Source organism: Vespa crabro, chromosome 3 (genome assembly GCF_910589235.1).
Source record: "Vespa crabro chromosome 3, iyVesCrab1.2, whole genome shotgun sequence".
In the NCBI taxonomy this organism is placed as follows: Eukaryota; Metazoa; Arthropoda; class Insecta; order Hymenoptera; family Vespidae; genus Vespa; species Vespa crabro.
The window spans coordinates 5,713,153-5,727,661 of record NC_060957.1 but is presented as its reverse complement, the minus strand read 5'-3'; the positions used below and the strand labels follow the sequence as shown (position 1 = coordinate 5,727,661).

The 14,509-nt window shown below is 37.5% G+C and overlaps 1 protein-coding gene across 19 annotated transcripts in view; it reads right to left on the bottom strand.

The window, feature by feature from the left end:
* Positions 1 to 14,451, bottom strand: part of LOC124422898 (sodium channel protein para) — a 57,687-nt gene extending 43,236 nt beyond the window's left edge. For all 19 annotated transcript variants that reach the window (XM_046959862.1, XM_046959864.1, XM_046959878.1 and 16 more), the window contains exons 1-4: positions 12,171 to 14,451; positions 2,889 to 2,966; positions 1,095 to 1,672; positions 730 to 909 (exon numbers count right to left, since the gene is read on the bottom strand). In XM_046959862.1, the coding sequence (XP_046815818.1) occupies positions 730 to 876 (147 nt within the window). In that variant the 5' untranslated portion in view covers positions 877 to 909; positions 1,095 to 1,672; positions 2,889 to 2,966; positions 12,171 to 14,451. The remainder of the gene's footprint in view (positions 1 to 729; positions 910 to 1,094; positions 1,673 to 2,888; positions 2,967 to 12,170) is intronic.
* Positions 14,452 to 14,509: the final 58 nt, after the last annotated feature.

Here is a 14,509-nt window from a genome sequence, read left to right as displayed (position 1 = left end):
TAGATCGTGCAAAAAACCCAATCCTTTTTAAAAGGGCCTATCTCCTCTCCTAGGTTCAATCTTATCAATGAATGAACACGTTGAACACTTGAAGAAATTGCAAGTGCTTACCCTCTTACCACAATCACCACCGCCATCACCACCACCACTACTACCATCACTATCATCAATCTGAACTTCGTTCGTTAATCACCATAAAAAGAAAAAAAAGAAGAAGCAAAAAAAAACGCAATCTCGCAGTAAAAAAGTTTCAAAAAACGAACTATGAGAAAAGAGACATTCGATGATGAGTTCCTCTCGATGGTGAGAACGCTGAGAATGATATAAAAATCATTCGCCTTGTTGTCTCCATAACGATTTATCGATTTGGATTGATCGAACGTATGCAACAAGAAATATGATAAGAAATAAGATGTGATTGGAATAATTATTTTCTTGGATAGGAATTAGAAACAAAAAGACAAAAAATCAGAGAATCAGAGAGAGAGAGAGATAATTAGATAAACAGATAGATAAACAGATAGATAAAGAGAGAGCGAGAGAGAGAGAGAGAGAGAGAGAGGTAAAAAAAGACAGAGAAAAGGGATCGAGAAAAGAGTGACCATGAGAACCGATCGAATACGAGTAATTACTCCGAACTATAGTCATGAAAATAAAATGAAATAAAGTAAAATAAAATAAAATAAAAGATATATCTGAAAGTGGAAATCGGTGATACGATCGAATTACCTCTCCTTCCGCTCTCTTCTTCTCGAGTTCCTTCTGCTTGGCATGTTCCTCGGCGATGCGAGCCTCGATCGCTGCCAGGGACTCCCGCGTGAACGGACGGAACAAACTTCTTTCTTCCTCTGTTATAGAGTCAGACTCTTCGGACATTGTCTAGGCTGCGCACAGCTTCCTGCCACCTTCCTGCACATATAAGATTAAGAAGAAGGAATGACGATGACAGTGACGATGAAAATAATGATAATGATGAAGATGACGACGGTGATGACGATGTAAGATACACTTGCTGCTGACCAATTTGATCGAAAGTTTTTGTTCTTTTTTTTTTTCTTTATTTCCAGTTTGATAACCTTAAATGTATTACTTACTTTTTGATCGGTGCTAACAGTTCCTAAAGTGCCGTGTGTGCTCGTCCCACGAAGAAGTAGGAGAGTAAAAACAGAGACCCAGTTGTTGGTGCTGCTGACAATTGTCTTGATTCCAGGGCCGGTGATTCCTCGGCGTCGATACGTCGGAACTCCTCGTTCCGTGGATAAGATTAAACGACGCCGTTACGTTAGATCGGACGGATAAAAACGCACCTCCTTGCAGCACCTCGACGACCTCCGATTTCCCGGCAATCACGAGCTCGCACTTACAGCGAGCTTTCCCTCTGATCTCGTTGCTTCTTCTTCCCCTGATACAGATGTTCTTCTTGTTATATGTTTTCCTTCTTATCTCGCTAACACTGTTGTTGTTGATGTTGCTTCTGCTGCTCCTTCTTCTGTTATTGATGCTGGTGCTGTTGCTGCTGCTGTTGTTGCTGCTGCTGCTGCTGCTACTGCTGCTGCTGATACTACCTGAATCTCGTTCCGACGAAATGGCCACGAGAAATGACGAACGCGCTGCAGCAGTGCGTGCTATGTCAGGGACCGTCCAACGCGAACCAAGATTTTTCATGTCCGACCTATAAAAAGAAAAAAGATATTTTTTTCGTTTATTTTTTCTATTTTCTTTCTTATTTTCACTATCCGCTAAAAATAGAGTATACATAAAACTTTTTTTGTTTTCATATAAATTTCGCGAATAATTTTTCAATTCTTTTAATAGATTTTTAAAGGATATATTTGTTGTTAAAATTCTTTTTTATATAAATTCCGTACGAAATGATAGAAAGATAAACAGAAAGAGAAAGGGGGGGAGAATTTTTAAATCGAATAATTTTTGAATCTTTTCTAATAGATTTTCACATCTATGGAAATAAATGATAACGGAAAAACTTGCTCTCTTTAATCATTAATATCTTTCTTTTTCTTGCAATGTATCCAAAATATATAGACATTTCCCTAATTGAATAATTCACAATTATTTTTAGTAGGATTGTTCCAACGAAAAAATTTTCTTGTTTATTTTTCACATCTAGTCTCGTGCGAGACGCCACGTGGTTAACAATCAAACGATGTTGGAAAAGTTTTTCGCAAAAAGTTACTTCCAAACATACACCTCATCATTCTTTGAAACTCGTTCACGCAATATATTTACATATATGTATATATGGATATATACATACATACATACGTATACACACATTCAATAGGAAGTTTCCTACGTCGATTAGCTCGTACAGCTATAAAATGAATCGAATTGCCAGCTCATCGTTCTTTTGGAACATAGTCGAGTTACGAAGCGAATAGCATGGCAAAGTCACATATGGCGATGCTCGCGAAACTCGTCCGACGCTTGGAAACATTGATTTTCCCGCGAAAGCAAGAGAGAAAGAGAAAAAGAGAGACAGACAGAGAGAGAAAGAGAGAGAAATAGAAACTGCAGTCTCGTGAGCTCACTAACGAACTTTTTTCATTAATATTTGGTCGGAGAAGCTAAAGAGAACATTTCTGTTGAGATCATAACGATGCTTCATTTATATTTCAACCAAAGAGAAAGAGAGAATATATATATATATATATTTGTATATAAAACTGGGATTATTCGATTCTCCTTCAGTGTATTCAATATTATATATGTATATGTATATACGCACGTATTATATATCAATTATTTCAATCAATTTTATCAATCGATTTTTTTTACCCTTCCCTTTTTTTTGTTTTTCTTTGATTTCTTTTTTCCTTTTATTTCTTTTTTACCTTCTCTTTTTTTCTCTTTCGAATTTATCTACTCACGTGTGAATGAAGCGACGGGTGCGATCAATCCGTTATCCGAAATAACATAGTCTGCTCTTCGTGTCGGTCGATTCTTATCTGCAACACAAAAATGAGGACAGTGGGTTAAAATGCTGACACACCCCGTTCCTCATAGATACCTCTGCATCTAACGGCCATCTTTCTCCCGCGCGAATCATCTATTATTTCGAATTTAACCACGCGTTACTTTGATATCCTTTTTCTTAACGAACTTTCGTATTTCATTATAGATAATTAAATTATTATTTTTTCCTATTCGTATTTACCATAAAATCATTGAACTTTAGTCCAATTTTATGACTGTAAAAAAATTTTATATGTCTTTCACGTATATTCATTACTAACCTGAATGTTTTTCTTATTGATTATGATCATACTTAATTTCAAAAGTTTAAATTGCTTATTATTTTTTATATTTATCTATCTATCTATTTATCTATCTCTATCTATCTCTGAAAAAAGATTAAAAGTGAAATTTGTAAAATTGCACGTTCAAATGAAATATAAAAATTTATGATTAATTATAAAGGCAAGAAGGTGTTTTTGTTCGATTTGTCACATGCAAACGGTAGAAAAAATAATTGCCTACTTTACCGTGTCGCTCGATACCATTCAAGAATCATGGAAACTTTTCTACTTTCGCGAAAGTAGCATGGAACCGTTCCCATGTTTACCAAGCAAGCAATACAGTAGAATCTCGATCGTTCATGTTTTAATGGCAAAGGTAGCTTAATCGGATAATCCACTTTTTTGCGATAATTTTTTTGTTTACGATACGAGTTTCTAGGATTTGAAAAAAGTATAATTAATTGAAAATAATTCATTGGTTTTTCTTTTTCTTTTTTTTTTTTCTTTCTTTTTCTCGTTGATGACAAATAACTCATCGAGAAAATAAGATCGAAATGTATTTCGATCGATGTTAATCAACGATCTAACTATCTACTTTTACACTGTCGCATTCGTGTAACTTATTTTCTACGTAGAGCACGAGCTGTTCTAGATTAAAAACTTCACGACCTTGTGCATTCAGGCGACCCACTTGGGCACGACGAACTGGTACACCACGTTAACATAGAATCGACTGTCCACACTAGACCGTCTATTACAGGTGAATCGTCAAACACGTTCTAACGTATCTCTCTAAACGTTTTGATGAATCTAACAATGAGAAAGAAAAAAAAAAGAAAGAGAGAAAAAAAAAGAGAAAAAACATAATACAGTTACGACCTGATCGGTGTAATCTTTCAAACAGCAAAGAAAAAAAATTTATAAGAAATCTTTTTTTCTCGATTTATCACGTCTACACTTTCGACTACAATGATCCAATTAATACTTTTAAGAAAAAGAAAAGAAAAGAAAGAAAGAAAAATAAACAAATTCTTCATTTCATTCTATCCTCATTTTGCTTTTTCTCAATTTTTTCTCTCCTTTGAAAAAAATTAAAACAAATTAATATTCCTTTAATTCTTACCTCATTTTTTTCATTTTTTTTTTTTTATCATAAAATTAAAACGAAATATTGGAAAGAAAATAATGGTGGAAAGTCTCGAACATGAGCGGAGGTAAGGTGTCGGTGGTCTTTGACCGAGTTTCGCGCGGTCGATCATATTCCGGCGGAACTCGGTCACACGCTTATGCATCGGCATCGTCGTCGTCGTCGTCGTCGTCGTCGTCGTCGTTGGTAATGGCGGCGTCGCGGCGCCAAGAGAGAATCCTTCAACGACACGAATCCGTCTATGTAACACCGTTAAAAAAAGAAAGAAAGAAGAAAAAAAAATGTATGGAAACGAAAAAAAATAAAAAAAAAAGGAAAAAACATAAAACGAAGTTTCCCTTCGATATCATTGAATCGACTGGAAACGAAAATACACGATCGGTTACGAACACGACCGAGTCGTGAACTATCGTGAAATTATATCCCCACACGTCTCTCATCTTCAATTTATCCCACCCCGATCCCCCGTCCTCGCTTCTTCCACTACCACCAATACTAACATCAGCCTCCTCATCGTCTTTCTCTTCCTACTATCCACGACTCTGGACGCCTTTTAATTTGATTAGTAATCCAATTAGAGTGACATACTCCTAGCGAAAGAAAGACACGGCATGAGTACCCTTTCGCCCAGGGATCATCGTTGCCGTTGTCGTCGTCGTCGTCATCGCCGTCGTCGTCATCGTCGTCGTCATCATCATCGTAGAAATACAGGTTGGATCAAAAATTCTCAGATGGACCAAAACTTCCTAAATGATTTTGCAAATTAATTCTTTCCAAGACTTTTTAGAATAGTATTTAGGCTTGTAGTTTTACAAACTGACAAGCTAGTCTTGTGATTTCGCGATCTGAAGAGGAAAAAAAAAGAAATCAGTCTGAAAATACTCGAAAAAGAGTAGATTGATTTTTAAAATCAGCTAGGAACTTTTGATACATCCTATGTATTTCTACAAAGAGCTTTGTCAATTTACTATTTTTTTCTTTCTCTTTCTCTTTCTCTCTCTCTCTCTCTCTCTCTCTCTCTCTCTCTCTCTCTCTCTCTCTTCTTATTGTTTTTTCCCTTTATGTTTGATTTCATATATTTTATCTTTCTTTAATTTTTCTTTCTATATTTTTTTATTTCTTTTTTATTTGTTTTATTGACGATCTATCGAAGAATAGAAAATGTTTTAGTAGAAGAAAATAAAATAAAATAATAAAAAAAGAAAAAGAGCTGTAAGAGAATCGTATGTATGTATGTATGTATGCATGCATGCATACACGTATATATATGCATGTATATACGTTGCGACGGAAAAAGGAGGTCGCTTGCCGAGCGAGTGAGAGAGCAACGCATTTACGATCGAACGTTGGTTACATATATATATATATATATATATATATATATATATATATATATATATAACTTTAAAGAAGTTCGAAGTTTTTAAGGGAAATCGACCTAAAGAATTTTGATACGCACACGAGGAAAAGAATAAAAAATGTAAAAGAAGTTATGCCTCGAAGATAATACCTATAAGATAGTTTTATATGTGAATATATACAGATAAATCTACATATATATATATATATATATATATATATATATATATATATATACCTCATATATACTTCTCTTAACGTCTTTAGAAAATATTTTATAGGGTAATGCTTTTAAATACGTTTGCCAGTTTCAATGTGGACGATCGATATACCGCATCAAGGCGTACGTATTAAATCTCGATAAATTTCATGAAAATAAAATTTCGCGAACGAAGAGTTCGCAATTAATCGTTAAGTTATTTATAAGCTATTACCGAGGTTAACGATCGCGAAAAAGATAAAATAATTTTAAATGAATTTCAAAATGATGATGTTATTACGTATTAGAACAAGACGTTTCACGAAGTGAAATATTCACGTGTATATTTTGTCAAGATAAAACGACGAAAATTTTTCGTAACGTATTGTATTACAATTTATCGAAACATATTCCCGTGTGTGACCTATCCGCCATCTTGATGAAAAGCAGAGCGTACAGTGGCTCCACCGGAAGCCACCGGTAAAGAAAATCTATTCCTATCTTCTCTCTCTCTCTCTCACTCTCCCTCTCTCTGACTCTCCCTCTCTCTCGCTCTCTTTATCTCTGTCGAGCAAGCGATGTGGCGCGGCGGCGGCTCGATGCCGACGCCGACGTCGCATGACGTCACGAATCAGGCCGGGTACGTTGCGGAAAAACGTTGCCATGACGACGAACCACTGACGCTACCGTCGCCGTTGTCGCCGTCGCCGTCATCGTCGCCGTCGTCGCTGTCGTCGTCGTTGTCGTCCTCGTCGTCGTCGTCGTCGTGTCGTTGTCATCGTCGTCGCACAACCACAAACATCACTACCATTACTATTAACACTAAAGCTAACACCACGAACACCATCACCATCACAACTACTAGTACGTCTCGACGTAATGTCTAAACTCTCTTATCGAGAATTTTCAATGACGAAGTATTCCTCACGTTGAGAAATATACTTACCCGTAGACTCGTCGTCGTCGTGATCATCGATCGATTCGACAAAATATAATATAAAAAAAAGAATAAAAAAGGAGTAAAAAAAAGTATTCAAAGAAACACGACACATATTCAATCGAATACGTGTTCAACGTCGACTATATAGATATATAGATATATACATAAATATATATATATCGTATATCGTATATAGATATATATAGATATATATATATATGTGTATATATATATATATATATATATATATATATATATATGGAGAGAGAGAGAGAGAGAGAGAGAGAGATACGTGTGGTTAATGCATTTTGATGGCGGTGACTGTTAATTGTCTGATACGAAATTGACTTGTACTACTTCCGTGCAATTACGTCACGAATCATCCACGCTACCTCACACGATCTTTTTCCAATTTCTTTTTTTTTTATTTCTTCCTTTTTCACAATTAATATTTTTATAACGATTGAATGTTATAAATTGTTACGACTACGTTGATGATTCTTTGAAGAGTTATTACAAAAAAAAAAAAAAAAAAGAAAAAAAAGCATACCAAACAGAATATTTACGAATAATGTAATTTCTCAAAGTAACAATTTGATATAAAAAAATGTCATTAATACGTTATGGTTGAGCCAACCGACCGACTGACCTCCAATCGTATTAAAATCCACGCCTGTTTTCATGGTAATTTCGATTATAATTAAACGTTCAGGATTAATGCCGCATAGGGTTTTGTCATTAACCGAAAGGGGATTATTTACAAGCCCCTTGTTCGTGGTTTGCGATCATGCATGTGTATATATGTTGTATGTATATATACCCAACGTACCCAACGATCAAATTAAAGCCGATGACTCGGCGCACTATTGGATTAGACGAATCGTTGTAAAAAATATTATTCATGTTTAGTATTTTATATATATATATATATATATATATATATATATATATAAATTACTTTCGATTCCATTTACGTTCACAATATAAAAGAGAAACTCAAATATAAAATATAAAATAAAATTATGTGATACTCATACGAGAGAGATTATCATTCGTTCCTATTTACTCAATTACAAAATTTATTATTTAAATTTATTATATATGTTTAACGAATGTATCGACTATCTCGAAATCTTACTATAAAAAATAATATAAGACAAAAAAAAAAGAATAATATAAATTTATAATTAAAGTATAATATCCAAATTGAAAAGTATACAATAATCTATATATAAGCAAAATAATATATCTATATATAAAAAAAAAGTGTGATAAAAAAGAGGCAGAAGAAAAAGGAAAAGAAGTAATACGATCGAAATATACAAAGAAAGAAAGAAAAAAGTCGCATAAACAACACAGTCGTATAAATTTCTATAAAACGATCGAGAAAAAAGAAGAAATTGGATAATAATTAATAATTGGTCGAGTTATAAAGGAGGAAACGTTTAGAGAAGATTATCCTACTTGAGGTAGTCGAAAAAATCGTGGGGCGGAATGTCTAGCCGTCGTTCTTTTTTTTTTTCCTTTTTTTTCGTATGAGAATAATCGATCGCGTATAAACCTGCACTCTTCGAAGTACGGTCGCACTCATCCCGGTACACTTGCACTCGAAAGTCAGTACCAAAGCAAGCATGGAGAGCACCTGTTGCTCCCCTTCGTTCGTTCGTTCGTTCGTCCGTCTATCTGTCTATCCGTCCGTTCCTTTCTTCATCCTTTCATGACTCGCCCTTTAAAAAGCCCTACTACCTTACAAACTACTTTCCACCCTTCCTATTTATTTCCTAACTTTTGTCGTGTAACGTAATACTAATATCGTTGCAACGAGAGAGGTAAAGGAAAAAAAATTTTTAGTAGAGGAATATAAAAAGAAAAAAATAGAAAAAAGAACAAGATAATAAAAATTAGATTTGAAAAAAAAAATTGAAAGAAAGAGAGAACACGAATTAAAATGATCTGACAAATTTACATTGTTAAACGCCGTGCATCGTTATTATGTTATTATATATTCTATGTAAAAAGAAAAAGAAAAAAAGAAAAAGAAAAAAAGAAAAAGAAGATAAAAAGAAAGAAAAAAGAAAAAAACAGCAATATTACTAAAGCCATTTCACGATTGACGTCATATCCTTCGTTATATTTTTCATTTTTTCTTTTTTCTTGTTTTTTTCACAAAAATTCAAAAACAGAACAAGAGAGAGAGAAAGAGAGAGAGAGAGAGAGAGAGAGAGAGAGAGAGAGAGAGAGAAAGAGAAAGAATAAAAATTCAAACCGATTGACAAATTACATCTATCACGCTTATTATCATTCTATTATCGAACAAATATTAATAAATAATCATTTAATGATTACAGCAATAGAAATCCTTCTTCATTTTCGAGGTTGCTATAAAATAAAAAGAAATAGAGAAGATTCGAGCGAATACGAGTCAGTGGAACAGGCAGCGAGCCAAATCTTTGCATTGCCAACGCCAAACCTGAAGCTCTTATGTACTTATTCAAAGAAGAAAGATTAAAAAAAAAAAAGAAAAGAAAAAAGAAGAAAATGTTTCACCGATCTAAAAGATGAATCAAAATAACGTGAAAATAAGAATGGTATAAAACAACGAACATCAGGATCGTATCTTTCCTTAATATTCCGAAGTTATTAATAAATGATATCTACGAAGGTGGACATTGAAATGATGTGTGTGTATGTGTGTGTGTTGAAAAAATGAATCGAAAGATACGTTCGTACGTCATACCAGAGGAGGATGTTCGTGCGAGTCTCTTCAGAAGCAGCAAGACTGGGCATAAATCGGTCTTCGCGACCTCTGACATTACGTGCGAACAAACGATAATTTATTTACCAAAAGAGATAAATTTACTAACTTCTACGGATAAAAGAAAACAAGTCACCAGACTAGTACGAGTAGAAAGCGAGCCGATTGATTTTTAGCTAAACTTGATTTTAATGACGATAGTCTAGAAGTAGGAATCTAGGAGCAGGAATAGAAGAAGGAGAAATAGATTTTGTTCATCGTTATTTGGAAAAAAAAATATTTTAAGTAGTATAACTTAAGCACGAGTACGGGCGACATGACAACAGTATACATATTCTCTTCGAAAAAGAAAAAGAAAAAATAACAAATAAATGGTTTCGACATTCTAGTAATAGTAAGGCATGTAAGTATGCGTATATATATATATATATATATATATATATATATATATATATATATATATATATATAATATGGTAATAAAGACATGCAATTGATCTGATCGATCGATTATGGAGAGTTTGAAGGAGTAGACATTGAAATTGACGAACTTTCGTCAGGAGAGAGACAGGCATACGTTATCGTATCACGCCTCTTCTCTTGGAATCCTTCCAAAACAAGCCGGAATCGGTAACTCAGTCGCGTTCCTAACGCGTATCCTTCCTATACTATTCTCTCTTCGAAAGTAGTCCTAAGAAAAGAGACAGAGAAATATAGAGAAAGAAAGAAAGAGAGAAAGAGAGAGAGAGAGAGAGAGAGGGAGAGGGAGGGAGAAGGAGAGGAAGAAGAAGAAAGAGACGGATATTGCAAGTCAGACGTGTCTTCAGATTCTTCGTTGCGATATACGCATACCCTAGAAAGGTCCTCACGAATGGTTCGTCTGTTGGAAAGAGAAAGAGAGAAAGAGGAGAGACGCGAGGCCCTCGTTGGTGATCGATATCACTGTTAGACGTTCAAGCAAATCGTGCACGGCCCGTATCGATCCCGCAATTTTCGCGCAAAGGAAGGTCACCGAGAGCGAGAAACGAGCACGCAACTAGCGCGTATTCACTGGGGAAGTAATTTTCATGAAATGAAGGAGGAGATGAAAGAGAAAGAGAGAGAGAGAGAGAGAGAGAGAGAGAGAGAGAGAGGGAGAAAGAAAGAGATTGAGGAAAAAAAATAAAAACTTGGAAAATAATCAAACTAAAATTTTCCATGATTCCTTACAATTATCTTTCGTAGTAAAAAGAAATAAAAAAAAATTTTTTTAAATTAGGTTCATTCGATCCGTAAGCGCAATGACGATGTCGATCGATGTATCGCAGAGTCTCTTTTGCGCGAGTGGCACTTCATGCGATTCGATCGCGCGCGCTCCACTCAAATAAGATGACTCTCTCTCTTTCTCTCTCTCTCTCTCTCTCTCTCTCTCTCTTTCTCTCTCTTTCTCTCTCTCTTCCTCTCTTTTTCTATCTATCTTGGATTTTCAAGCAGGCGTGCTCTTCTCAAAAGAGGCATGCTTCTCAAGAGCACTCTCTTCCTGTCTCCCTCTCTCTTTCTCTCTCTCTTACTCTCTGCCTTCTGTCTTTCTGTCTATCTCTATTCATCTCATGTCAACACGCCTATTTGCACGAGACATAACGACGACGACGACGTGGCCGTGGTTCCACGAAGAAGGGTGCCGCTGTATTAGCCAAGCTAGAATAGAGTGACATGATGGCGCCACCATCGGGAGGAGCACCACCGCGCCGCCCTACACCACGCGGCTCGACTACTTTCCATCGAGTCTGAGCACACTTGGACGCTACTACTTCAAGTAGTAGAATCAATGACTGGGGTCTGGCATGTGGATAAACTAGAAACACACGGACGCGTCACCATGCAAAAAAACTTATAGAAAGAGAGTGAGAGAGAGAGAGAGAGAGAGAGAGAGAGAGAGAGAGAGAGAGAGAGAGGGAAATAGAAAGATAGGCAAACAGACAGATACAGAAAGACATATAAATGGCACACTTACGATCGGAAGAAAAGTCTTTTTGATCCGTTTTTATCGAAAATTATAATATATATGTACGAATATATAAGCGTATGCATATAAATATGTATATATTTATATATTTATATATACGAATATCATGAATGAGAGAAAGAGAAAGAGAGAAAAAGAGAAAGAGGGAGGGAGAAAAATAGGGATACACATACACACACGACGTGGCAAATTATAAATGTGCACACTGCAGAATTTGTATCCTCGCGTTTATCCTTTTCTCTATCCTCTGTTCTATCTCCTACTTCTCTTCCCTCTCATTTTCTCTCGAAGAAAAGCAATAGTAAAGCACAGAGCCGATATGACGACGCACTTGATCCTTCTCTTTTATCTCTTCTCTTTCTCACTGAACACTGTAACTTCCTAACTCTGTTCCTAAATCCCTATCACCGAGAACGATCACGTTATATTCTCTATATACTTCGTTCCCTTTCTTTATCTTCTCTTTATTCCTTCCTATCTTCTTTTTTTTTATCGCATTTCTTACGTACCGACTTTGGCTCTAGTTTCACTGTCTTCCTCTCTTTTCTCCAACACACTTCGTCCTCCTTCTCCTCCTTCTTCTCCTTCTCTTCTTCTCCTTCTTCTTCACCAGGTCCTCCTCTTCCTCCTCTTCCAACTCCTTCACCTCCTCCGTTCTTCTTCTGTTCAGCGCAGCGACAAGAAGGACCCGCCCCGTGTCGCGCTACACGAACGTGTAGTGAATGAAAAGAGCGTAGAACTTGCTTTGCGACAACATCATTCGGCCTGCCGTTATCGGTACCGCTTCGGCAGCTTCGCCGTCGTCATTTCTTCTTGCTTTCTCGTTGTTAGCGATGAGACCGTAACGGCCGCGCGCGAGCGGCGCAACCAGCCGGAATTGATCGCGTTGCTGCGCACGATGATCCCTTTTCTTTTAGCTGGAGGACAAAGAGGAGAAGAAGCTCGCTGGCATCGACGTCGTCGTCAACGACGATAGGATGACGACGGCGACGGTGACAGGACTTAGTGGTGCCGATGACAAAATAGTGCTGCTGCTAATAGTAGTGCTGATGATTACGTGCTTATGACGAAAACGCTGCTGCTAATGGTGGTAGTGGTATTGCTGATGGTGATGGTAGTATTGGTGGTAGTAACGATGGTGGTAGTATTAGTGGACTGTAACGATGGAGGTAGTGGTGGTGCCGCTGCTGCTGGCCGCGCCGAGGATCGCACCGAGGACGACAAGGGCGAAGGGTGGTGGGAGCGAAGGGTAGGACGCGCGGTTCGCCCGCTCTAGCCGCACTGCCCTACGTCAGACCGTCTCCTCCGTCGAACCTCCTCTCTTCGCCTCCACCTCCACCTCTTCCTCCTTCTCCTTCGCCTTCGCCTCCTCCCCCACCACTCGCACCCTCCTCCGATACACTTTTTATTTCCTCTACACTGACGTTTCCTTCAGAAACGACGACGCACCGATGCTGTCCCTTTGACTCCTTTTCTTTCCTCCTACTCCTCGGTTCTATCCGACACATACACGAACGCGCGCGCGCGCTACCTTTATTTCCCTCTCCTTCTCTCTTTCTCTATATCTATCTCTACCTCTCTATCTCTCCGTTTTCTTCTATATCTCCTATTCTTCTTTTACGCCTCCTTAACCAACTCCTACCGTAGTTTCGCACAGAAAAGAAAACGTTCGTCGCTGTTATCCTTTTCCCTTCTCTTTCTATTCGTTATCTTCTTACACTTCTCTTTTTAATTCTGTCTATCTCTTTCTCTTTCTCTCTTTTTATTTCTTGCTCTCTACACACCACTTGTTTTTCGCGACGACGAAAAGCTCGCTCCAGGAGGACTGTCACGGCACAGACAAACCGAGCGACGCGAACGTTACTGCATCGCCACGCGCCAAACTCGCGCAGCGGACTCTGTGAGAACTAGTTCTCGTGGTGCTACCCCTCTCTCTTCCCCCACTATTCCACCTTTTATAACCGCACCGTTCGCAACAACCCCCTCTCTTAGCCCCGACACTACCCTGCCTGCGCCGAGAGATCTGCTCGAGCTTTTCCAAATCCTCAAAGCTTTTATCTTTATCTATTTCTCTATCTACCTCACTCATACATATTCACACCTGTATACATTTTACGTATCACACATACACACACTCGCTTTCTTTCTCTCTCTTTCTCTCTTACCGAGTACTCAATCCGACGAAATTTGTTTCACTTCTTCTTCTTCTTCCACTAGGCCAGACATAATATGTAGCTATTCTACTTGCTGAAGATGAAACAAGAATCAAAGGATACGACGCATCAATATCTTCTCAATGGAGAACGTCAATGAAACAGTGATGCGTCACGGCTGACCAGTCTCTACGCGTTATGTAAATGATCGATCGTACTTGATATGTCTCTTATTTGATTTGCACCAAATATTCTGAACCAAAAAGGAATCAATTTGAAAAATATAGATCATCATACTCAACCTAACCCTTTTACTACGCCATCATGTTTGAATCTCTTTCTCTTTCTTCCCTCTCACTTCTCTTTCTTTCTCTCTCTCTCTCTTACCGTTTTTCACTCTTCAGGATACGTAAGCTCTCGAACTGTTCGCTTCCGTAATACGGACGGATCAATGAATGTGTACCCCACCAAGCAGCAATCCTCACCTCACCCTCTTTGAAGCGTGGCATCGAGAAACACGGTACCACACCGCGCCACTCATACTACCTTTACCTGAAAACATTCGGCTACGCTTTTCGAACGTCCGACCATACCCCGGACCCGTTAGTAAGCTCGCCCGCCAATCTCCACCACTAGTCAGAGGAAATATGTATGATCCCAAGAAGAGATGAACGCGGTAGATACAGCTTGATCTT